This window comes from Heterocephalus glaber, unplaced genomic scaffold, assembly GCF_053883595.1.
Source record: "Heterocephalus glaber isolate CG9 unplaced genomic scaffold, H.glaber_assembly_v1.0 deba00000594, whole genome shotgun sequence".
Classification (NCBI taxonomy): domain Eukaryota; kingdom Metazoa; phylum Chordata; class Mammalia; order Rodentia; family Bathyergidae; genus Heterocephalus; species Heterocephalus glaber.
Window position 1 is genome coordinate 18,057,013 of NW_028258151.1, and position 26,207 is coordinate 18,083,219.

Consider the following 26,207-nt stretch of genomic DNA (forward strand, 5'->3'; position numbering starts at 1 on the left):
AAGACTACTTTTTATTCTCATGGATCTGGAGGCCAGAAGCCTGAGGTGAAAAGTGTGGCAGGGCTGGCTCCCTCTGGAGAGGTTCTGAGGTAGGAGATTCCACATGGAAAGGCAAGGTGACTGGGCTTGGCCTGTCAGTCACAAAGACCAGTCAAATTATGGCCAGGATGCATGCGCAGAGCAGCTTCGGAGCTCTTCCTGGGACAGTGGAGTCTGAAGTCAGAAGGAGGATATGAAAGATGGCGGCCATTGGCCTTGTGACCGCTGACTTCTTGTTCTTGCAGTGACTCATTATGTGTGCATAATTGTATTTTCTCTTCAGAGAACTTCACCTTCTTTTTACTTTTTTCTTTTTCTTGGAGCAGGACAACAAGAACCTGGAAAAGACCACTGGGCACCCCATCATCTGGTAACAGTTCTAGGGAAGAATCTTTTTCCAGATCGTTCATGGCTCCTGGTGGCCCTGGCACCCTCACCCCACAGGTGCATTATTGTGTCCCTGGTTTGGTTGTCACACAGCGTTCTCCTTCTGTGTCTGTGACATGGCTTTTGAAAGGACACCAGCCACTCTAATGTACCATGACCTCAACTAGTTACAGCTGCAAAGAGCTTTCCAGATAAAGTCTTTTTATTTTGGGGTTGTTGTTTTTTGAGATAGGATGACCTTGAACTCATGATCCTCCTGCCTCAGCCTCCTGTGTGCTGGGATTACAGGAGTGTACCACTGTGCTCAGTCAAGTAAGGTCATATATATATATATATATATATATATATATATATATATACTTTTTTTTTTTTGGTACTGGGGCTCGAACTCAGGGCCTTGCGCTTGCAAGGCAGGAGGCGGAACCACTGAGCTAAATCCCCGGCCCAAGTAAGGTCATATTTTGAGGTTCCAGGTGAATGTGAATTTGGGGGAGATACCGTTCCACTCACGAGAAGCCATGTTACCTTTTGTTGCAAGAGGTGATGAGAAAAGTGTTTGGCTTCACAGATGAAGGTAGCAGATTTACCCTTCCATCAACACTAGTAGACTATTCCTGCTGAGGATGTTCTGGTTAGGTGTTAGACCCACCCGATCACAAGCCTGTCTACACACACGCTTTTCCCTCATGCACACATTTCCAAAATGTCCATCCCTCTGCCCACAGCTGGAGCGTGTCCTGCTGTTCCCTAGGGCAAGTCTCTGGTGGGCAGACTCTTTTGGGTTCACCGTGGGGCCATGGTGGGGGTGCAGGGCAGCCCTGCTAGGCTGAGTTCATTCTTTTCTTGGACATCTTTGAGGCCTTCCGCCTGCATTATGTCCAGGGTTGTCTGTGCTAGGAGCCCTCGGTCTGCAGGAGCTTCAGATTCATGCTTGCAGATTCGCAGTACCCCACCCTGAACTCAGGGCTGGGGGAGGGAGGGAATCCGAAGCGCATGCGCACCAGCACATTCCACACCATCTCTAACTGCGCAACGCCCTCTGGAATGCATTCCCACAGTCACCCAGATGTTTGACGCTGCAGATTTTGGAATTCTTGCTTTCCCCTCCGCCTGCTGGTGGGGCTGGGCTCTGACCTGCTGTAAGGATGACTGTGAACGTGAGGCCCAGGGGGTCCTGAGTTCCTCTCCTGTAACCCAGCTCCCCCTCAAGAGGGCAGCAGCTTTTTAGGGAATGGAAAACCAGGCCAAAGAAGACAACCTCCTTTAGGCTGGAGATAACCAAGGGTCGTTCCACAAGGGTTGGCTGTTGGTCGGGATCAGTCCTGGGTCCCCTGGAGCTTTCTTTCCTGGTATTGCTTTCTCCAAGAACATATGTGAACCTCATGTGAAGCAGCAATGAGTGTTCAGAAATGTTTGTTGAACGAATAACAGACTCATGAAGTTGTGGAATTCAACAGATTTGTTATTTTTCTTTTGCCGTGCTGAGAATCAAACTTCCGGGCCTGGTGCATACTAGGCAAGGGCTCTACCAGCCCCAGCTGCTGTTCTAATTCAGCAGATTACAGAAGTGCATTGTGAGGGTTGTTGTCTTCCCCCAGTCAATTAGCCTTCAGGCTACTAAAAAAAGAAAGAAAGGAAAGAAAGGATTTCTTTCAGCTTTGGCATAGAAAGTTCCTGACCTTCAGTCCAGATCTCAACGCAAGAAATAGAGATCGAGCTGTCCTTCTGTTAACTTCAGGGCCTCAGCCCTGGCAGAAGGAAGCAGCCGCTCTGGCCTAGGGGCCCCGCCCTCTTTCTCCTCCCCCTGCCCCTCCTCCTGTATCTGTCCGGGGGAAACAGGCACCCAGTGTTACCCTGGAGCTGTCCTTGGCTCACCTGGAGGATCTATCTGCTGACTGTCTGGAATTTGAAGAAGACTCCTCTGCTTTCCATACAGGGACAAACTGTGGGGCCAAATATTCTAGAGCAAGAGAAGACATGTTGAGAAAAAGTTATAAATATGATTGGTACAAAAATAAATGTTGAGGATGAGGAAAGAAATCTCAGCAAGTTACCAGTTTTTAAAACTTGACAAATATAGAGAATATAAAATACAGAAAAACGTCACCAGGGCATGGTGACACACACCTGTAATCCCAGCACTCTGGGAGGCTGAGGCAGGAAGATTGCAAGTTTGAGCTGTAGCCTGGGCAATTTAGCAAGATCCTGTCTCAAAATAAAAAAATAAAAAATAAAAAAGGGCTGAGGATGTAGCTCAGTGCAAAGGGCCTAGGTTCAATCCCCAGTACTGAAAAGGAAATGAGAAAAATCTGTGCTGTTTTTTTCTGCCCTTTTAGCCTGCATATTTTTGGTAACCTTTTCATATGTTAAAAATTTTGGTTCTTTTCCATGAAGAGATTTGAATTGAGGTTCCAGTTTTTAAAGCAGGACTGATCCAAACTTTGTTCTGTAATTTTTTTTTTTTTGGTGTTGAGAATGGAACTCAAGACCTTGCGCTTGTGAAGCAGGTGCAGTGCCGCTGAGCTAAATCCCCAGCCCTGTTCTGTACTTTTTAAAAACAATATTTCTTTCTTTCAAGCTCATTATTGGTTATGTCTTAGACATTTGTGAGATTGTTCTTAAATTTGGGAAAACCTCTATCAAGTGTTTTGGCGTACATAGGTGGGTCTTTCAACTTTTCTCATACAGTGATTAATTCAAAATTGTCGTAACTGACAATACTCAGGAGCTAGATGGTTATCACTGTCCTCTCTGCACTGGAGTTTTATGGTTGTGGGGTTTGTGTTTTTTTCACTAGTAGGGCTTGAACCCAGGTCCTTCATTCTGAGCTACATCCTTAGCTATTTTGCATTTCGAGATAGGGTCTCACTAAGTCCTTAAGTTGTCCAGGCTGAGCTCAACCTTACAATCCTGCTGCCTCAGCCTCCCAGAGTTCTGGGATTACAGGTGTGTGCCACCATGCCCCACTGAGTTTTGTAATTTTAAGCTGTTTTCATAGATGTTAGATCAGTAAGAAATTTAAATAGGTCCCAATACATCCATAAAATGCACTTCTTTGTTAATGGGCTACCTTGGGGAGGGTGGCAATGAGACCCCGGCAGAGGGGTGCTGGTTTGGTGGTCTGGTTGCACCCTTTCTCCCATCTAAGGCATCCCATCTTTCTCATCCTGGGCTGGCTTGCCTCCTCCAGAATGCCTTCCGGCCTCCCCATGCCTTTCTCCCTTCTCCTACCCAGACTCTGTAACCCCGAATGGCATCCACAGCCCTTACTACTCTTGGTGTCTCTGGTGGGGACAGAACTGGCTGTGGGCTGGAGGAGACTGGGGAGCCCTTTGCGTTTGGGGAGGGGCCTTTCAGCCAGGCAGCTCCTTCTGGCCTCTTCTTCCCTAGCTGTGTGATGGGAACAAACCTCCCTCTCCACAGCTCTCCTTCTGGGGCCACACTGAGTGCCGCAGGAACACATGTCCTAGCTGGGCATGGTGGCACATCCCTGTAATCCTAGCACTTTAGGCGACTGAGGCAGGAGGACTGAAAGTTCAAGGCCAGTCTGGGCAATTTAGCAAGAACTTACCTCAAAAGAGGAGAAAAGAAAAAGGGCTGAGAGTGTGGTTCAGTTCGAAGGGCCGAGTTTAATCCCAGATGCTAACCGGCCCCGCCCCCCCGCCCCATATCCTTAACAGCCCCAAGTGATCCCAGAGAGGAATTCCTCAGGAGCAGAGCTGGGCAGAGCCAATAAGCAAGCTTGGTTTATTTGGAAATAGGTGGTATCTAGATTGTAACTCATATAGACAAATGCAGCGTATCCGCATTCCACAGGCCACCACCCGGAGACAAAAAAATATGCGGTTCTGCATTTTTCTTTTCTTGGTAGTTGTTTTATTTTGGTTTTTAATAGACACATACTAACTGTACAAATTTATGTCGTACAACATGATGTTTCAATACATGCAGACATGGTGTAATGATCAAATCAATGTAATTAGGGTTTCTGCCACCCCAGATAGTAATTGTTCCTTGGTGGTGAGACTCAGAATCTTCTGTCTAGCTATTTATTTATTTAGGCACCGGGGTCAAACTCGGGACTTTACGCTTTCGAGGCAGGGGGCAGAACCATTGAGCTAAATCCCCGCCCCCTGCCTAGCTATTTTAAAATGTGCAGTAGCTCCTTACTGACAGTCATTCGGTTGTACATTAACCCCAGAACATACCCTCCAGAACATAGCCTTCCATCTAACTATAATTTTGTATCTGTTGACCTCATCCTGCCCTTTTCAGCCTCTGGCAAACTGTTCTGCTCTCTACTTCACCTTTGTCTTCTTTTTGGTACTGGGAATTAAACTCGGGGCCTCACTCTTGCCAGGCAGGAGCTGTGCTGCTGAGCTACATCCCCGGCTCTACTCTCTACTTCTATGAGATCAACAATTTTAGGTTCTGAGTATAAGGGAGATCACATGGTATTTGTCTTTCTGTGCCTGGCTTTTTTCACCTAACAAATTGTCCTTTTCCCTGCTGTCACAAATGACAGAATTTCCTCGCTTTTTACGGCTGAGTAGTATTCCTTTGTGTATATAAAGTGCATTTCCTTTACCCATTCACCCAGAATGACATGGGGCATCTTTTGTCTTTTTGATCCTAGCCAATATAACAGGAGTGACACGGTGCCTCGTGGAATGCTGCTTTATCCTGAGGCCCCATAGGACTCTTGGCAGAGACCCTGTGTGGCCGCCTCAGGGAGCCTGGGTCAGCTCCAGGCCTTGCACCTCCTTCTCCAGGAGTTGCCTCTTGGCTGTGCCCTCATGCTGATTGCACATCGACTCCTGGATCTCTGATCATCTGCTCTCCCTGGCATGCACTGTCTGGCCCCTGTCACAGTGCAGTGTGGCCTTTCCAGGAAAGCAAACAGGCCTGTCAGGGCATAGGGAGCAGAGATTGAGGGGACAATGTGACCTCAGAGTCCAGTCCAGGGATCAGATAGGGGACAAGACAGAATTTCTGGGCTCAGCACCAGCCAGATGTGGGTCAGCAGTGGGGGCACAGGTGACTGGCTGCAGATACACTTGGTGACAGGTGCACCAGCATAGGCAGTTGATGCCACCAGCATGTACCCAAGGACCAGCTGCATGAGCCTCTCCCTCTGCATGGACAAAGATGCCATCTCAAGGAGAGGAGGTGGCTGGGGGAATGAGCTTTCACATCCGGGCCAGATGCCTGTGACCCACCTCTAGAGACTGTTTCCATAGCCAGCTTCAAACAGGATCTGGCTAAAAGCTGCTGTCTATCCTCTGACTAGAGATTGGCTAAAAGGGAAGAAATTACACTGCATCTCCCAGTTAGATACAGGATGCAATATGGTGATGGAGGGGGGCGGCATGCACAACAGTGACTGCAACACGATGAGCGGCAAAGCCTTCGGGGGCCCCCTGCAGCAGGAGAGCCAGGACCTTGCAGGGAAAGGACATTGGGGAGCTCTCACCCCCAGAATGTGGCTTGTCAGGTGAGAAGCTCAGTGGACCATCTCAGATACCCTCCTGGGTGCCCGTGGAGAGTGTTTCCCTTCCTTCCAGCTCGGGCTCCTCCTGCAGTGCCCGGTCCAGAATGGCCCCCATAGACTCCTTCAGCCTCCAGCTCCTCTGGCTGCCCACCAGGAAGTAGATGACTGGGTTGGCACTGCTGCTCACTGAGGAGGAGAGACGGGACAGGCAGACCCACAGGAACTTTACCTGAGGCTGCAGGCCCACCCAGTACAGGACAAACCAGTAGATGCCCAGGGGCAGGGAACAGACGAGGAACACAAAGACAGAGGCTAAGATGATCACATATAGCCGCCGGGGCTGCCGCCGCCGCCACACCAGGGTACTCTTCCGCACCTGGACAAAGAGGATGGCGCTCGATATGGCCATCACAGGAGTGAAGACCCCCAGGATGAGGGTGCCCAAGGCCATGTCTATCTTGAAACACTGCACATGGATGAAATGCCAGAACAGGTTGCAGAAGAAGGAAGCCAGCATGTTCATGGTGAAGGACAGCACCCAGAGTAGGGCGCTCACTATGGACGACAGGTGCCTGGGCCGGTGGCATTTGTACCAGAAGGGGTAGAGGGCTGAGAGGCAGCGCTGGGTGCTGATGGCTGTCAGCAGGCTTAGGCTGGTGGTGTAAGCGAAGTACTTCACCCTTGTCACCACCTCATAGGCCATGGCACTCGCCTTGGCTCTTGGATTGGTGCTCAGGATGGCACTCAGGTTGGCGTTCTTGAAGTCAGGCAGGGGCTGGGTCTCCAGGATTATTATGGAGGCCATGCAGAGGAGAAAGAGGAGGTCGGCCACCGCCAGGTTGAGTATGTAGACAGAGAAGGGGGTGCTCCGCAAGCGCCGGCTCAGCAGCCAGACCACGACACTGTTGCCCGCTATCCCACACACAGAGATGACTGTGGTCAGGAAGCTCATAGAAAAGTAGACCCAGGTCACCTCGTCCATCCTGGAGCTGCTGGTGGAAGGCGTCAGGGTCATCCCTGGAAAGGAAAATGGACCAACAAGAAACTCCATGATGGTTGGAGTATAGGAGACTTCTGGGAGCCTCCCAAATTTCTAGCTTTGGGGCTGTTATGCCAATTCCTCCAGCACCTATCATGATCCTCTCCCTGGGGCTGTCAGCTTGACTCTGCCACCAGGCTTCCCACTGTGGACACCAACTTGCTATTGATGTCCTTTCTCAGGCTAAGGTCTCCTATTTTGAGCTTATTTTCTAAATTATGGAGAAGTATTGACTTTTACTGAATGCTTTTTCTACATCTCTTGAGAGTATCATTTTTGTCCTCCTGTCATCTTCAAACCCTTTGAAATCATTTTCTGAAAATTAGACCTCAGAAGCAAAGAGATAATTAATTACATCCCTCAAATTGAAGCACACCTCAAATTGACCATCAATCCAGTAAAATCTCCCATGGATATTTCCCCTCATCATCTCTAGGCTAACCTTTTTGTCCTCCCCAACTTGTTTCTGTTCTGATCTGGTTAACATGGTCCTGGGACATCTACACATCTTATAATGTGGCTGCTGTTCAGAGTCTGGGGCATCCTTAGGAAGGAAAATGGACCAACGTGAAATTATGTGTGGCATGGACTGGGAAGACCTTTCACCATCTTTCTACACTCTTTTCAACATTAGGGAGGCTGCCCATCAGCATTTCAAATCACATAAACATTGTGATTAGAAGTTATGCTGCTTTTATTTCGTTCTAAAGTATGTGCTTATGTCAGGAGCCACATAATTTTGGGGAAAAAATTATTTCACAGTTAAATTACGATTAGGGCTGCCTGAGGCCTCAATAGTCCTGTGATGCTGTGACACTCAAGGGCAAGATTACATCAGCTGAAGACATCCTGGTTCTTTGAGAACTGAGTAGTAATACAAAAAGAGAAAGGTTTCACCTGAGGAGGGACAAATTCCTCATCAGTTTTACTCATACCACCTACTGTTGTAAGAACATTTTGCTCATCTCACCATCCTAATCAATTTAAGCTCCTCATAAACCTAAGATCCTTATCAACATAAGATCCTCATTGTCATAGGACTACTGCCACCTCTGAGACACCTGATACTACCTATGAACCCAATAAATAGTGGCAAGCTTGGGGTGCTTTTGTCTTTACTGCCCAGAGCAGCACTGATCAGGGTCAAAACCCAGCTTCTTCTCTAAGTCTCATTTCTTGTCTTTATTCTTATCAACTTTGTATTGTAGTGGCTCACAGGAGACCAGGACCTACTGCAGGGGTTCTGGTAACATTCCCTTTTCTGTTCCCTATATGCTTAGAATATATCCAGCTGGCTGTAAGGAAAAGTAGTTTGTTGTGACAAAATTTCATGATGTTGGGCAGCACTGAAATATGGGCCTCCACAGAGTTGGAATCAGTAGGTGACCCCACCCCCGGATTCTGGAGGTGAAGGCGGGAGGTACTCAGACTTGGCCTCAGGCCCAGGGACCCTTCCTTCCTCCCCAGGGCTCAGAACCCTGTCTTCACACCCCACCTCCCTCAATACCAAGCAACTGGACCCCAGCTCCCTCCTCTGTCCTCCTCTGTCCATCTGTCCTCCAACCCAGAACTCCAAACCCAGTTCCCTCCCAGCGTGGCATGTAGGAGACATTCCCCTGGCCACCACCACACTTAGATTCAGCAGCTGGGGCTTCTTTCCCCTTCTTCCTCAGACCCAAGAACCTACATCCCCATCTTGCTGCGGCAGGACCCCAGAACAGCTCTGGAACTGCTCCCTATCCAGTCCCAAACCTGGAGTGAGAAGTTAGGCATACCCTTCTGGCCTCAGCTCCACCCTCTCCAGCTCTCAGGCCACACCCTGGGATGCCCTCTGGCCTGTGCAGGCCTGATGTGGATGTTCCTGCTGCTGCTGCTGGGTTCTTGGGCAGGTGAGGGGCAGGGGTCCCCCGCACAGAGGAAACAGGGTGCTGGGGAAGCTGTGTGCATGCCTGGGGGGCATGAGATGCACAGGGTGGCTGGGGAGGGGGCAGGAAGCCTGAGGCTGGGGCTCTGTCAGAGGGAGGCGTGGCAGGAGTACTCCAAGGGGTTGCTGCCAGGATGTGTTGCATGGGCGACTACTTGCAGACTCCAGTGGGTGCGTGCGTGTGTGTGTGTGTGTGTGTGTGTGTCTGTGTGGCCCAGTGTGGCTACCAGGCCTGGGGACAGGGGAGAGCAGGGTGAGGGAAAAGAATTTAAAAAAAGAAAACAAGAAAAAGAAAAAAATTTCATGATGTCCATTGACCCCATTTTACTTGTCTATTTCTTAACTGTGGATTCTAGCCATTAGATTTCCTAATGCCATTATCCTAAAAACACTGCAGAGAACATATTCATGCATGTCCCTGTTGCACTAGACTCAGGATTTTTCTGGAATATGTTTCAGAAGTGGGGTTGTCGGGCCATGGACTAAGCACTACCTGGTTTATTTTCTGAATAGCAGCTCCAGATTTCATTTTCATGCTAAGACAAGGAGAGTCCTATGTCCTCAGCCCCTCACTCACATGTGGCTTCATGCATTTTCGTCATTTTTGCCAAATGGATGTTTGCAAAGTAACACCTGGTGTTCCAACTTGCACTTCTCTGGCTCTGGTGAACTTGAATCTTCATCCATACATCTGATGGCCATTTGGGCTTCCCCTACTTTGAATTGCTTGGCCACATCTGCTACCTACTTTTTTTGAATTGGGTTTTCCTTTTTCCTCTTTCCTTATTTGCAGCCTTTCTTTGTATTTCTAGGTGGTAATTATCTCCTGGGTTTAGACATTGCAGGTATTTTTGTCTGAGAATTCTCTTTAACACAACAACTTTTTTGATGGTGAACTCTGGTAGGCAGACACTCTCAATTCTAGTAGAGCCATCCCAGTATGTGTTTCACCCTTAAATGGTGAGCCTTTTGGATCTTGTTATTTCATACCCCTGGGTGAGAAAAATATTGCTTATATTTTCCTCTATTACTTTCATAGTTTTTTCCTTTTAGATTTCGGTCTTGGATCCAATTAGAATCTATTTTTTATGAGGGAGGAAGTAAGAAGACAACTTGATTTTTCCTCCTTATTATGGGCCAGATTTTCTAATGCCATCCCCCATGTTGCCTATCCTTTCCTTATTGATTTGTGAAGCTCCCAATTGAAGCTTCCCATTTGTGAAGCTCCCATATTGATTTGAAGCTCCCATTGATTGTGAGGCTCCTCATTCTGTATTAGTGGTTTATCTGTCTGTTCCTATAGGATTAACAATGTTGTCAAATATGTACAGCTTTGTGTTGTACCATTTATCTTATATGATGAATCACTCGCTTTACATTTCTTTTTTTTAATTGAAGTAGCCATTTGTCAATCTTTATACATTTTAGAGTAAATTTTGGGAATTCCTTTAAGGAAAAAATACCTCTGAATTTTCATAGAACTTAGAATAGTAGTGGAGACTTGTGACCTTTATAATGTTCAGTCATTGTGTCCATACCATTAAATGTCTCTCCAGTCTCAGGTCCTTTCTTATATCCTTTAATATAATTAATAAGAGCTTTGAAATTTTCCTCACAAAAATTCTGTACATTCTTTATTGTGTTAATGTCTCAATATTGCTAGAGTCATTTTGCTGATATTGTAAATGGTATTTTATGACATCTAAAAAGGTTTTATTTATAGTTTTTAATGGACTTCTGATGCAAAAAATTGGATTTTTATTTTGTTTCGTTTTTGAGACAGGGTGTCACTATGTAATCCGGGTTGACCTTGAACTCACTGTGTAGCCTACTTGAATTCACAGTGATCTTCTTGCCTCAGCCTCCCAAGTGCTGAGATTACAGGCATGCACCCCACACCTGGCTCAACAGTTGGATTTATACTACTTGTTTTATGGTCCAGGTAGGGCTCCTTTTCATTTTTGTGTATGCATGTGTTTGTGTTTATGTAAATGTAGGAGCTCAACATCCAAAAGAAAAACTGTAATCGTGACAATAACTGATTTAATTTTTTCTTTTTGTTTTGTTTTGTTTTTGTTTCTTGAGACAGTGTTTCGCTAAATAGTTCAGACTGGCCTTGATCTCACTATATGGCCCAGCTTGGCCTTGAACTCATAGCAATCCTCCTGCCTCAGCTTCCAAGAGAGCTGGGATAACAGGTATGTGCCTCCACACCTGGCTAACTGATTTAATTTTGCTTGCTGTGTGGAGAATAGACATATAAAGTCAAGAATAGAGGCTGAGGTTGGCATGGTGGTGTATGCCTGTAATTCCAGCACTCTGGGAGACTGAGGCAGGAGGGTCATAAATTTGAGCCCAGCCTGGGCAACTTAGTAAGACCCTATCTCAAAATAAAAAAATAAAAATCAAAAAACACTGGGATGTAGCTCAGTGTGAGCCCTGGGTTCAATCCCTAGTACAATACCATCACCAAAAGAAAGAATAGAGGCTGTGTAGGGGGCCATTGTGAGCTGTGTTAAAGCCTGGGCATCTGAGGGTGTCTGAGGACATAATCCCATCATTTAGTGCAGGCACACGATAGGGCTTTGTTATATAATAATGAATCAGCATAGACAACCACACATGTGCCACACAGCCTGCCAGGTCACCAAGAATGTTTTTTCTTACTGTGTCTCAGTAAGCCTGTAAAAAACTACAATAGATTCTGTGCTGGAAATTAAAGTTGGGTTCCTGCTTTGTAATGTCTGCTCTGTGTGTGTTCTTTTGTTTAGAAACCTCGCCTGACCAGGCTTCCCTTCAGCCCACCATCGATAGGCTATGAGACCAGTGAGGAGGCTGATGTAGATGCCAGAATTGGTGGTAATGGAGGTCGTGAGAAGTAGTTGGGCTGGAGATAAGTTTGAAGGCAGAAGACCATAAACCAGATGAAATAGACACAGGGTAGGTTAGTCCTTATATTCAATCATTAGTATGATTCATTCATTCATTCATTTACTCACCCTGGTGAATTCTTACTGTTGTCTGGTCTCCTTCCATGGATAAACTGGACACCAGGAATGTGTTAGGGCTCCAGTTTCCCTATGTGCCTCACCAACACTTGTCCTCACTTATCTTTTTCATTATAGTCTTCCTAGTGGGTGTGTGAAGCAATGCGTCCCTGTAGTTTTGATTTACATTTTCCTAATGACTAATGACATTAATGACTCACCATTTGAACATCTTTGGAGAAATGTCTGTTTAGAATTTTTTCCATTTTATTTATTTATTTATTTATTTATTTATTTATTTATTTATTGGTACTGGGGATTGAACTCAAGACCTTGCACTTTTGAGGCAGGCGGTGGAACCACTGAGCTAAATCCCCGGCCCTATTTTTTCCATTTTTAAACTGGGTTGTTGTTTTATCACTGAAGTATTAGAGTTCTTTATAAACTATGTACACTAAACCCTTATGAGATATGATGCAGATATTTTCTCCTACTTGACAAGTGACCTTCTTGGTCTCTTGGTATCCATCAGGCATGAAAGATTTAAATTCTGATGAAATCCAATTTATTCATTTTTTCCTTTGTTTCTTATGTTCTCAGTGTTGTATCTAAGAATCCACTGGCAAATTTAAATTGCAAAGATTGGTCCCTGTGTTTTCTTCTAAGGATCTTATGATTTTAGCTCTTTTTCTAAGGTTTTCATGTTTTTAGCTTATGGTTTTGTTGTTTTTGTTTTTTGAGACAAGATCTCATTATGTTGTCCAGGCTGATCTCAAACTCCTGGGCTCATGTGATCCTCCCATTGCAGCCTCCCTAGTAAATACCTGGAACTACAGGTATGCATTGCCATGCCTTGATGGTTTTACCTCTTATATTTAGGTCCACCTTGAGTTAATTTTTTTTAAATTTTGTTTTTTGTTTTCTGAGATAGAGTCTCAATATGTAGTTCAGGCTGGCCTTGGACTCTACATAGCCCAGGCTGGCCTTGAACTCACAGTGATCCTCCTGCATCAGCCTCTTGATTGCTGGGATTATAGGCATGGACCACCATGCCTGGCTCACTTTGAGTTAATTTTTGTGTATGGTGTGTTACCTTCATTTCTGAAGGGTATTTTCCCTGAATAAAGAATTCTATGTTGACAAGTTTTTCTTCCTTCCTTCCTCTCTCTCCCAGAACCATGCTAAACCATTCAGTGTACTAATCCAGTTATCATACCCTGATACTAATCAGTATCACACACTCATGATTTACCCACTTCCCAAAAGTCCACTAAGGGCATATGAGGCTTTGGCGGGGGGGGGGGGGGCATCCAAATATAAGCTATAACACTGGATGTTATGAGATTTACATTGAATGTCTGGTTTTCTGTTTGTTTGTTGGGGTCCTCCTTACAGAGTGGTGGGCTTCTAGTGGGTATTTTATTTACTGGCAGGTAAGCATGATCCTTTCAATCTTCATGACCTTGGATTTGGCAATGGATTCTTAGATAAGACACCATGAAGAAAGAAGAAAATACATACACTGGATTTGGTAAACAAATTTAAAAAGGATCTGAAGCTTGTGTGAGCTTCATTAGGCCTTGTCTGGGGTAGCTGCTGAGAAGCCTTTCTGGGCTTCCTACCAATAGCTCAGGTGACTGATGAAGTCACCCCACTCTGGCTTCTCTAAACCTGACCCTCTCCAGCTCTGTCCAAGCTCTGGGAATTGTTCTGCTGACAGCTTATTAGTAACTAGTTTTGCCCAGTGAACTCTGTACAGCTTAGTATTCAGCCATAGGTGTCGGGGGCTCCCTATGCAGAATTTTGGAGTTCATTCTCTGAGTAGCTCACCACCTCCTGTCTGGTACCCCACCTCCCAAATTCCAGCCACCTATGTCTCCGTCTCCCCAAAGGGTGACTTCTGCATCTTCAGCTCAGGCTTTGCTTGGCTTCCCCTACTTCCCGTGGCACCATCCAGAAGGCTTCTCCGGGCAGGAAGCCAGGGTGACCACAGGACACACCTCTTACAGTTCTCTCGGTGATCACAGTGAGGGGCTGCCTCCTGTCCAATATCTGCAAACAATTTTTTCATATGTTTTTTCTGGTTTTCTAGTTGTTTATGGTGGGAGGGTTGTCCAGTACCAGTTTTTTCATTATGACAGAAGTGCCTCATTATATTTTTCCTGTTGATTATTGCTGGGGTAGAAGACCACAGTTAATTTTTGTAATTTTTATTAATCAGGAAAATAGCCTGACTTATTTTATCACATATGACAGTTTGTCTGTTGAATATTTTGATATTCTACAGAGATATTATGCCTTTAATTTCTTTTTCATTTCTTATAGCATAGCCCAAATATCTAGTACCAAGCTGAACAAAGAATCAGGCACACTTATCTTCTTCCTAAAAGTTTCTCCATTAGATAAGATGTTCACTCTAAGTTTTTGGTATTATTATTATAGACAGCTAAGTTAGGTAGAAATATTATAGGCAGTTAGACAGGGCCAGGGCCTCAAGGGAGTCAGTGCAGAAGATGAGAACACATCAAAACTGGTTGGAGGGACTTCTGAAGAAGATTAAAGTCATAATGGCCAAATTTACATACTTCCCTAAGGAAGACTGAGATTATTGGTACCACTAGGTTGAGATTTCCCATATAAATAAACCATTATCTAATTAGGGGTGGGCCATCTCCTACCCACTAAGACTAAGACTACTAAAACTAAGGCTAAAGACAAGACTAAGACTATAGATTATTGACCAAGGTTACTGATGTCATTCGTATGTCCTTGCTACTATTGGATGAGTATTAGCTAAGTGGCTATATTTGTACTTATATTGGTTAATTATAATTTGACCCATGTTGTGTTTTTGCTCTATAAAACTTTCTCAGAGAAGTGGGCTCATTGGTGACCCATTCAAGACCCCTCCTGTCTCTCAGGAGCTATTCCTATTCCCCAATAGATTTTCTTACTTTTAATCTCCATTGTTTCTTAGAATTCATTCTTTCTGAAACTCTGAACTCAGCAACTCAGCTGTATCTAATATCTAGCAGATTGGGAGTTACATTTATCTGCCTATATCATTATCTATTATCAAGATAAGAAAGTTCTCTTCCTAGTTTTCTGATAGTTCTTATCATTAGTGCATGATGAAATCTATGATAAATGCTTCTCTAAAATCTATTGAGGTAGTTATTTTCTTTCTCCCTTTGTTTATGCTGTGAATATATATTGATAGATTTTCTGATACTTATTTGTTCTTTTTTTTTCATGAGATCAAGTATGTTTCTTTTTTTTGTATATCCTTTTATTGGTCCATTTTAGGTGTACAATATAATTACATTCATCATTGGAGATATGCATCTTTACATACTCTCTTGGTTCTTATTTTTTCTCCCTTCCCCTGCCCTCCCTTCAACCCCTCCATCCCTCCCTATTTACAAAGACTTTGCTTCCTTTTCTCATATTAATTCCATTCCCTTCTTTCCTTTCCCCTACCCCTCCCAGTTCCCCTTCCCCTTCCCCTTTGCCCCTTTTCTTCCTATTATTTGTTCTTATATTTCTAGAAGAAACTACTTATGGTTTCCTCTTTTTTGTTTTCTAGCTTTGCTGAGCACTTTTGTCCATGTTCATAAGTGACTTTGCCCCTTAACTTTCTCTTCTGATGCTATCTTTAAATCTCTCCCCCCGCCCTCCTTCCATGGTGCTGGAAATTCAACCCAGAGCCTTGCACATGGTAAGATGGTAAGCAAGTGCTCTCTCTACAAGCCCCAGGCCTCCTTGTCTGTTTTTTAATTCAAAGTCCTACAGTTATCCTGGCTTCATAAAATGAGTTGGAGAGATTATCCTTTTTCTCTACTTCCTAGAACAATTTATATCATGTAAGGATTATCTTTCTTTCAAGATTTGGCAGAAGGTAAAACCATCTGTCTGGTAATTTATATGAGTGGGAGTGGATTTGCATGGCTTTAAAAGAGAACAACAAATCCAATTTGTTTAATGTTTTAGGTCTATTCAGATATTTAGCCTCTTTTTGAATAAGAGTAGGTAATATGTTTTCTATAATTTTTTTCTTGCTTTCTGGATTCACACTTATTAGTGTAAAACTCTATGTAGTATTCTCTTATAGTCTCGTAATTTTAAAAACCTCAACTCTATCTGCCTTTATTTGTGCCTTCACTTCTTTTCTTCCTTTTTTCTTAGTTTGCCAGATATTTGTTTTTCAGGAACCAGTTTTATTTTCTTATTTATTTAAAAATCATGTCTACTATTTTTTTGTTTCCTGTTTCTTTAATCTGTGCTTTTATTGCTTCTAGCTACTTTGGATTTCCTTTGTGGTTCTTTTTTCAGCTTCTTGGGTTGAATGGTTAAATAATTAATTTTAAAATTTTCTTCTTTTCGTAACAGATATTTAGGGCTATAAAACGAACAGTAAGTATTTCTGTGGCTGTTTAGTGAGTTTTGTTATGTAGCATTTTTATTGTTCATGTCTAAATATTTTAAAATGAAAAACTGTTTTAAATATTTAAATATTTGAATGTAAACTTCCCTAAGTTTTTAGAAATATATTTAGAGCCAGGCATGGTGCACACTCCTGTAATCCCAGCACTCCTGGAGGCTGAGGCAGGAGGATCTCAATTTCAAGACTAGTCTGGGCAATTTAGCAAGAAAGTGTCTCAAAATTTAAAAAAAGGGGGTGGGGCTGGGGATTTAGCTCAGTGGTGCCTCAGCTTCCTTGGGAGCACAAGGTCCTGAGTTCAATCCCCAGTACTGCAAAAAAACCCCACAACAAAACATTAAATAAATAAATAAAAATAAAAAAAGGGCTGGGGATGTAGCTCAGTGTGAAGACACTGAATTCAATCCTCAGAATATGTAAATGTACATAAATACAACACATGATTTAGCCTATCTTTTTGTTGGTGGTGTCTAATATGACTTCACTGAGGTCAAAGAAGATAGTCAATTTTTTGGTGTTTCTTGAGTCTTTCTTTGTAAGTTAGCAGATGGTCAATTTTTGTTTTCTTTTATTTTTTGGTACCGGAGATCGAACTCGGGTCCTTGTGCTTGTGGGGCAGGCGGCAGAACCACTGAGCTAAATCCCCGGCCCAATTTTTGTTTTCTTTAAATACCTATTTGAGCTTTTAAAGTTGTGTTTGTGTCTGTTATAAATAGTATTTCATAATGATTGTAGTTTTATCATTAACCCTTTTACTTATTTTGAAATTTTGTTACAAGTGTACAAATTCAGGATTATTATACAGTACTGGTGATTTGTACCTTTTATGGAGTAGTCCTCTAATACTTTAAAGATGTAATTTAATTTTATGTTGTTTAAAAATGTTTTTTGTGGTACTGGGGATTGAACCCAGCCAGGGTCACTGTACCACACTGATCCACATCTCCAGTTGTTTTATATTTTATTTTGAGACAGTGTCTCACCGAGTTGCCCCAGCTGGGCTTGAACTTTGATCCTCCTGCCTCAACTTCCCAAGAAGCATGGATTGCAAGTATGTGCCATCATGCCTGGTTTAACATTTTATTTAAACCTTTAAGTCTATTGAATCTGAGATCGGCTTTTTATTAACACTTCCCCATGCTCTGTAAATTGCTGAATGTCCTCTGTAGGGGTAGCAGCCTTTTCCTGGTGGGAGCCCCACACATCCACATAATTTTGCTATCAGGGCTGTTGGCATTGGCTTCTGTTGGAAAGTCAAAGGATTTTACTGCTTCAGGACCAGATTTTTGATGGATTTCTTGGCTTGGAGACTTGGTGTCATGACCATGGTGGAATGACTTGGTGTCATTCTACTCCTATGAATGGTGCGAATCTGGAGCTTTAGTTACTTGCATTGGGTTGACTCCACCTACAGGGACAGTTTCTGTCAGAACCTCCCAGGTCCTGGCCTCCTGCAGCTTCCTCTGTCCAGCCCCGCCCCCACTCTGTGGCTCCAAGACCACCTTCCACCTGTGAAGCCTTGCTTATCCCAATCCCACTGTACCATAGCCCCAATGTCTGTACCCATCTGAGGCACTCTGGGCTGTTGTGTTGCCTCTGATGTCGCTTCCTGTCTTTCACCTTGCTGCTCTGTATTTTCTTTTTTGTTCGGTGCTGGGGATTGAACTTGGGTCCTTGCGCTTGAGCAGCAGGCGGTGAAACCACTGAGCTAAATCTCCAGCCGTAACAGCTCTGTATTTTCTTTGGGCAAGTCAGGAGGAGGATGGTGTTTTCTCTAACATTGCTTTGTAGCCACAGCGGGGTACAGTTACCAGTGCCGTGTCCCACCTCCATAGTGCCCTGTTGTGACAATATGAAGCCTTGCCTTTGGGTTCAATGTAAATCTAAATGAACCTTCCTCATCACTGTAAATGGGTTTCAGTGCAGGCATCACATTTCTGGCTGTATCCCTGAGATGAAGCTGCATGTTGTAGACATTCAATAAAGTCTTGTTGATGGATAAATGAGAGAGGAAACAGATTTTGCGTTGGGTTAGCTCCCACAGTGGGCTGAATGGTGGCTCCCTAAAACATATGTGAACTCATTGAGAAACAGGGTCTTTGCAGATGTTACTGAGTTAAGGATTTCAAGATGAGATCAGCCTGGATTATTCAAGAGGTGGTCCCCAGGGAGAGGAGGAGGAAGAGAAGGATGAAGAAGAGAAGGAGGAGGAGGAGGAGGAGGAGGAGGAGGAGGAGGAGGAGGAGGAGGAGGAGGAGGAGGTCGTCATAGAGATTGGAAATTTGTGGCCACAAGTCCCGAGAGGAAGGCCTGGAACCACCACAAGCCAGAGGAGCAGGAAGAATCCTCTCCTAGGGCCTGCGGCAGGAGCATGGCCCTGCTGACACCTGATTCTGGACTTGGGCCTTCAGACTTTCTGTCTTAAGCCACTTGGTTTGTGGTCATTTGTTACTAGACACGGAAAGCTCACACTGTAGAGTACAACATACTATTGGCCACATGGATGTCCTGTTGGTGGTTGACCTTGGACTTAGGAGAGACATGTGGCAAGCACAGTGTGCACTATCACTGCTGAGTCCCATATGGCAGGACAGCAGGGACCTGAGGCCAGGCAGCTCTGTTCTTAGCAGCCTCCTCGTCCCATTAAGAGTGTGGGGGTGAGGTCAGCACAGGGTCCTGTGGCCAACACACAGGGAACACCCAGAGTTTATTTGTTGGATGCCTGGTGCACCCTGTGGGACCACCAACTGCTCAGCTCTCACTGGGGTCACCGGTTCCCCCAGGCTGGCTTTGGGCTCTACTAAGGGCTTTGAACTTGAGGCTTGGTCCCTGGCCCCTTCAGAGCTGAGAAAGTCCTTACGGATGCTGGCTGCTGCCTGTAGCTGTAATCTGTGATGGAAACCTTGGAATGTTTCTGGCATCAAGGGGAAGCAACCATAGCTCGTACCATGAAATTGCCACTGTTGGTCCCTGGGACAGCTGGCTTCCTGGCCTGGGAATGGGTCTCTCGGCCTTTCCTGATGTTTCTGTTTCTTTAGGGGAGGGGGCACTGGGCATTGAACCCCAGGGCCTTTCCAATGAGCTACATCCCCAGCCTGATTTTAAAACAATTTTTAAAAAACTTTTGAGACAGGTTCTTGCTAAGTCACTCAAACTTGAAATCCTCTTGCCTCAGCCTACCAGAGTACTGGGGTTACAAGTGTGCATTGCTACCCCCAGCTTTCCACAATGTTGAGTTTAAAATATTTCTGATTTTAAAAGTATTTAAAACATTTTTACTGCCTTTTGGTCAAGAAATCAGCTTGATTTTAGATTTTTTTGTGTGAGCAAAAAATGGTAGCAAAGTTTATTTGAAAAAGCAAAGGTGAAGGATAAGGGAAAAACTGCCTCTACAGAGCGAGTTTGGGCCAAATAAAAGAAAAGAAAAAGAAGTGTATCCTACAGTGGGAGAGCAGGCTACTGCTAGAAAACAGTGGCAAAACTCAATATGGACTGTCCTTTTTATATCACCTCAGGCCGACTGATTTTAGGTTTTATTACAATTTCTCTCTCTGTCTCTGTCTCCGTCTCTGTCTGTCTGTCTTTCTTTCTCTCCCTCTCTCTCTCTGTGTCTATATCAGGTAAGGTTTAAAATATAGAATTGATCTTGTCAACCCTGGTGTTTTGTCCTCTAAGGCCTCATGGGAATGTTTGTCTATTGCACAGAGGACACTGAAATGTATTCTTTCCTGTGGCTATGAACATGCGATTTCTCCTTGCACATTAAACATCTTTCGATTTGACACAGATAGATACCTGTACCGATACAATTTTATTTGGAAGGAAGACAATATTTTCCCTTGTGCTCACTCTATAGTATCATTGTATATCCTTGAAGGATTTTTTGGTGTGTATTTATGTATAAGCCTATCTTTTTTTACATAAATGAAAATATATTGCCCAGTCGTTTCATAAGCTACTTTCTCAAAAATTAATTATATATCTTCTTAAAACTTTGCTCCCAATGTTCCTCGGTTGTCACCTTTGTCCCTGCTCACCATTACCTCTGAGGTGGCAGGCACCGAGAACTCCTCATGGCTGTGAACTAGGTTTTGAGCTAGGTTTTGCCGTCCACCCTTCCTTATGAGATGAAGCTCAGAGAGGCTCAGACACATTGCCCAGCCACTCAGCTGCCTCAGCAGAGCAAGTCTCCCACAGGGTCTAGTAGGTGGCACAGCATCTGCCTCTAACCATGGAGCCTCCACCCAGACTGTAAAAAACAGACATCTCACCTGGCCCTGGATGTGGCGCTCTGTCCTTCAGGGAAGGGTGCCAGCCCCTGGTGGCTCTGGTCCCTGGCGGCCTCAACAACTCCGGGTCCCTCGAGGTGCTCCTGCCTGGCTGGCTCAGAACTGAGCCCTCAGCTGCCTCACCAGGCAGGGCTGCTCACTCCTAGCTGCCTCAGAGCAGTCCCTTCCCCAGGACCCTGGAGTATCTTGGCTCTGCTCCCTCTGAGAAGTGGGAAGGGAAGCTGGAGACTTAAGTGCAGGCAGGGCGCTGCCTCACACATGGCTGGCTCCCCAGGAGGGCACCGCTAAGCTGGGTCTGGAGGAGCCAGTGAGGTTAATGGGCCTCCCAGGTGTGGCCCTACTCACTGCCTTCCCAGGGGAAGTGGAGGATGAGGCTAGGGGCCGAAAAGAGGGGGAGCACCCTTTCCTGAGATGTTCTGACAGCACCTCCCCTCCCAAAGGCCTCAGAACATTAGCAGCCCCATTGTTGGGGAGTTTGGGGTGGGGCGGCAGAGGGAGGGCCCAAGGGGCCGCATGGGGCTCTTGTGGGCTGAGAGAGGCCATTACGGCTGCCTATGTGGAAAGGTGCTCAGACTAATGGGCTCGCTGGGCTCTGCTTCCTGATCATGTGAGGATGGGACAGTACACACAGGGTCTGAGATCTTTTCCCCAGGCTGAGTTCTGCCATTTGTCAGTTGGGTGACTGAGCACCGTGGGTAACCACTCTGAACCCCCAAGTCCTGACCGGAAGGCTTGTAATACCTCCCTGACTGCCCTACTCCCCAAGGGAATCAGAAATCACACACATGAGAGGCAAAGGGGGAAGGGATTATTCCAACCCTGGATGGGCACTTTTCCCCCTCTGGCCACATCCACTGTCCACCTTCCTGCTGGGTAAATGAAGAATCCTGCTGTGCTGAGGTCCATCGTGGGCAGGATGGAGGCTGAAGTTTCCCCTGTGCCACTTGGCCTGTGAGAGGCTGGGTGGGAAGGCGAGTGACAGATATACTAGGAGGATCCAGAGGCATCACAGTTAGTTTCCTGCCCTGCAGATGAAGGAAGTATAGGTATGGGAGACGTTCATTAAGCATCTCTTTGACAAAAATGTGAGTGGGGAAAGAACAGTGGGCCTTGGTGTCCCCAGGCTGCTTGAACACCCAAGGCCAGGACACATGGGCGCATTATTCTGTCTCCATGGTTCCTGTTGTCTCCAGGAGGTGGAAGCAAGCTGACACCTGGTCAAGAGAGGAATGTGAGGCCTCAGACCCAAAAGAAAGAGGGCATGAGCTTCCTGGAGGTGAAAGTTCTCACATTCTTGCCTGCTCTGTGCCCAGAACCTAGCCTGACACAGAGAGATGCTCACATGCCTTGACTAATTACTGGTTGAGTGACAGGTGCCCAGGATGCAGGCCCCAACGACCAGCTCTTCTTGGATACCTGATGTGATATTCTTCATCCACACCTGGGCTTTTTAGTGATAGGTGGATGAAGTGGAGCCAATTCAGTGTGTGTGTGTGTGTGTGTGTGTGTGTGTGTGTGTGTGTTTGAAACCAGGGCCTTGCACATGCTAGTCAAGAGCTACATCCCAAACCCTTTTTATTTTGAGACAGGGTCTTGATAAATTGCCCAGGCTAGCCTCAAACTTGAAATCTTCCTGTTTCAGTCTCCAAAGTATCAGAGATACCAGAATGCACCATGAGGCCTGGCGATTGTATGTTGTTTTTCTTGTTTCCTTTTTCAGGTAGGAGTGTTTTTTTCTTTAAGTATATTGTTGTTCTATTTTCCCTTCCATTGTGAATTATGTGTTAGGAGCAGTCATCATAGGGAACTGTCATGGGTTGAATTGTGTCCCTCCAGATTTATGCCGAACCTTTAGCTCCCTGTATCTCAGAAAAGGCTGTTTTGGGGGATAGTGACTTTAATGAAATAACTAAGTTAAAATGAAGTCATAAGAGTGGGCCCTGATCTAATCTGACTGGTGTCCTCAGAAGAAGAGGAAACATGACCACCAACCTGTATGTTTATAGGGGGATACCCAGGTAAGGACATGGGGTCTGCAAGCCAAGGAAAGGCCTCAGAATGTCCAGCTGGGCCAACTCCTGAACTTGGACTTGCATCTCCAAGACTGTGAGAAAATACGTTTTGTTGTCTGAGTCACCTGGTGAGTGGCATTTGTTATAGCAGCCACCTGAAACTAGCAGGGTACCCACTCGAGAGGAAATGTGTGTGGGTCAGGTGAAGACACGGTTGGCACTGGGCTTGGTGCTGGGAGGCAGCTCTGCAACTGACCAGCTCTCTCTCCTCTGGCGGGGAGGCAGAGTCACTTTCTGCTGTAAATAATACAGCTACAGATTTTGGTCAGGAGCATTGTAGAACTGTATATGGGAAAGAAGTGGGTGTGTGGATGAAAGGCAATTGGGGGAAAAAAGACAATCCCTAAGTGCCACCACGTCTGCCAGCTCTCTCTCCACTTCCCCATGCTCAGTCCATCAGGTTTTCGTGCAATCAGTATCCCCAGCCCTGCCTGCAGCTCCAAGGGGAGATGACCCAGGCCTGGGCAGACAATGTGATCATCAGGACTGCTGTTGGAATGATCAGGAAGGGCTGCTCTCTTCCACTGAGATTGCACTGTTTGTGGAATGTAAACCAGAAACTGCTGGTCACCAGCCACCCAGTATATTCACTAACAATCGATGCAACTTGGACCGAAGCAGAAACAAGAAACAGAAAACAGAGGGGGCCTAGACATCCTTTAAGGTTCCAGATCTAGCAGTGCCTGAGGCCAGAATCACTTCTGGAACCTTCTGGGCATGTGAGTTAGTACATTTCCTTAAATACGCACATACCCACCCTATCCCTGCCAAGTTTGATTACTGGGTTTCTGTTTCTTGCCACCCAGAATCCTGGCTGACAGGGTACAGTCTGACTGGGAGGCAAGTCAACAGAAGCCTGAAGCAGAGGATGGTTGCCATGGGCGGTGGCGCTGGATTGACAGCTGAAGGCACTGGATTGATGCCTGATGACACCAGGAAACTTTGAAGGAGAGTGATGGAAATGATCTTTGGGGAGCTGAAAACACACTGGGTATTGATTTGGTGATGATATGGGCATATAAACTTTGGTCAAAGATCACTGAACTATACATTAAATGGGTGCCTTTTGTGTGTTGATTAAATTAATTACAAAGGCTTTTCAACAAATCTGCCCAAGTAGGTGAGCCTGCCTTTGAATTGCCAGGAAACTCTGTGCTGGCTGTCTGACTCATCAGAGCAGTTTTTCCATGAGTTTTAATTTTGTGAACTGTACCCTGTTATTTCCAACTTCAACTTTTAAGCCTCTCCTGGCATAGAATATTGTTCTTTTTGCAGTTGTGTTCTTGGTGGGTTTGATTCAGCAAGCTGTCTGCAAGGTTTGCCTTGCTTTCTGGGCCAGTCACTGATAAGCCAAAGGGCACATTTCTCCAGCCGGGGCTTCTCCTAGGATAGTGACTGGGTGGGCCTACCTCTCCACCCACCTCCTCAATGAGCCTGAGGTTCCTGGGAAGGAGGAATTGTCTTGGCTGAGGATTCTGAACCAAGTGGTGCAGATAAGAAAAGATCTTGAGCTTGAATTTTCTGGCCTAGAATATGAAACCCAAGTTATCTGAAAATCACAGCTGGCAGGGCAGCCGGGAGAGCTGGGCTGGTGCCAGAGGCATCTGTGCTTTTGGCCAGGATGGAGGATGGAAAGTAGAGAGACTTGGGCCTGCGGGCCTCTTGCTGTCTCCCAAGCACCCCCTTCCTGTTCCCACTCTGCTTCTTCTATGGAGCCTGAAACGGAAACACTTCCTCCTTTGGCATTGATAAACTGTGGATACCACTCAGGCCCATTTGGGTTGACCTGGGGCTGTGACAGGCACATTCACTCCATCGGCTCCCAAAGTCTAAGTCTCAGTGCTTGCTGATGGGAAACACCATCGGAGGTCTGAGGCTCCAGGGCCACAAGATGGCCACCATGGGGAGCCTTTGGGTGTTGACATGAAGCTCCAAACAGGCCTGGATCTGGGGAACTGACCTTGGACAAGAAACTCCATTTGTGAGCACTGAATTCCATCTGTTACTAACAGATCCTTCCGGGATGCCTGGCCAGGTCCCTCAGGTGTGCTGGGCACAGCCCGCAGGCACTTTATACAACTCTGTGAGGTTTGTGCAGTAGTATATGGGGAAACCGAGGCACAGCAAGACTTAGGTCCCATGACTAGAAGGTGGCAGCCCTCTGCCTCCCAGGGGCTTGCTCTTGACTTTCCAAATTTGGCCTTGTTTTTCCCTTGCGTGATCCAGAAGAGTGTGCGTCTCTTGCTTATTTTTGTAGAGAGAGCGTGCGGCAGGAAGTATGAAAAAGGGTACGGTGCTGCCCTGCCCCATGCTCTGCACCCCCCTCTCCATCTCATGTGCTGATAGAAAGTTGGGCTCAGTAATAAACAGCCCAGCCCAGCCCAGCCCAGAGGCTCCTTAACTGGACTTAGAATACCCACTCGTAGTCTCAGCTGTGTTACTGAGAACAGTTTTGCTCCAGAGTTTCAGGACTGGGACCTGTGGTGCTTAGGCACCCCCAGCTTCCTGCCTATACCAAATGCCCAGAAAGGAGGCTCGGGGGTCCACCGGGAACCAGTTGTGCTGCCAGGGTACAGCTGGGCACACATCAGCCCCTGCAGCCCGCTCCTCCTCAGCCCACTTTAAGGCTGAAATAGTGCAGGAAGAGAGAGGAAAGCAGTGAGGCCCCAGTTTCTGTTCATTTAGCCCTGGAGCTCCCTTGCCTCCATTAGCACAGGATGTGGGGGTGGAGGCTGGGAAGGATCTGTACGGCAGAAAGGTCCAGAAGGGTCTGGAGAGGCCAGTCCCTGGAGCCCATCCTGCCCTGTACCTCAGCATCCGAGGGCAGGTACCTCCTCCGACAGCCCTATCCTGACCTCCTGGCCCTGCCCTGGTTCTAACCCACTGTGTCTGGGCTGAAGCCGGAAGGGCCCTTGTTCCCACAGTGGACTCAGGGATGGAGGCATGGGGGATCCTAAGAAGGAGATGACTTCCCAGGAACTGAGGTGCAGGGACCGTAGGCAGCCAAGACGCCTGGTGGCCCCCCAGCCACCTTCAGAGCTGAGAGGTGTTTCTGCCTATGTGGAGTCTGAGATCGTGCAGCCAGGATGTCTGAGCTGTGGAAACTTTCACCACTGGACAGTCCCAGCCACACCCTTCATGTGCGTCCCCAGTACCCTGCCTGCAAGGTTGGAGACCACCACATCCAACCCCTTATCTCTGGGATTCTCTGAGCAGCACTGGGGAGGCTAGGAAAAGTGGCAGGCCCATCCAGGCACTGGGCATAGGATGGGTGGAACTGGTAGCCTGTCATCACCTGAAGCTCCTGGAATCAACACCTCCACCTGAGCCCATAGGGTCCCTCTTCTTGCCGAGCAGTGGCCTTGCTGGGAGGACCAGCTGGGACCATTAGAAACTGGAGCACAGAAGGGCTATGGGCTGGAGTGGACAGGAGGAGGGACAACCCAGGCTGGCTGGGAGATGGGATATCAAGGCCATGGATTTGGAGGGCCTGCCCCTGCCTTGGTACCCATGGGCTGCATGCCAGGCACCGGACAGA

At 46.2% G+C, this 26,207-nt stretch overlaps 1 protein-coding gene across 1 annotated transcript; it reads right to left on the minus strand.

Annotated features, from left to right (window-relative positions):
* Positions 1 to 4,199: 4,199 nt before the first annotated feature.
* On the minus strand, positions 4,200 to 20,655 carry Mrgprd (MAS related GPR family member D). Its single transcript, XM_087205441.1, has 2 exons — positions 20,580 to 20,655; positions 4,200 to 6,934 (listed from the first exon to the last, which is right to left on the minus strand). The coding sequence occupies exon 2, from the start codon at positions 6,930 to 6,932 to the stop codon at positions 5,943 to 5,945; it is 990 nt and encodes a 329-aa protein (XP_087061567.1). The 5' UTR covers positions 6,933 to 6,934; positions 20,580 to 20,655; the 3' UTR covers positions 4,200 to 5,942.
* Between the last annotated feature and the right edge of the window lie 5,552 nt (positions 20,656 to 26,207).

Bases quoted from the DNA above. Each gene is read 5' to 3' on its own strand.
- Mrgprd (XM_087205441.1), bottom strand. From the start codon at position 6,932: ATGACCCTGACGCCTTCCACCAGCAGCTCCAGGATGGACGAGGTGACC.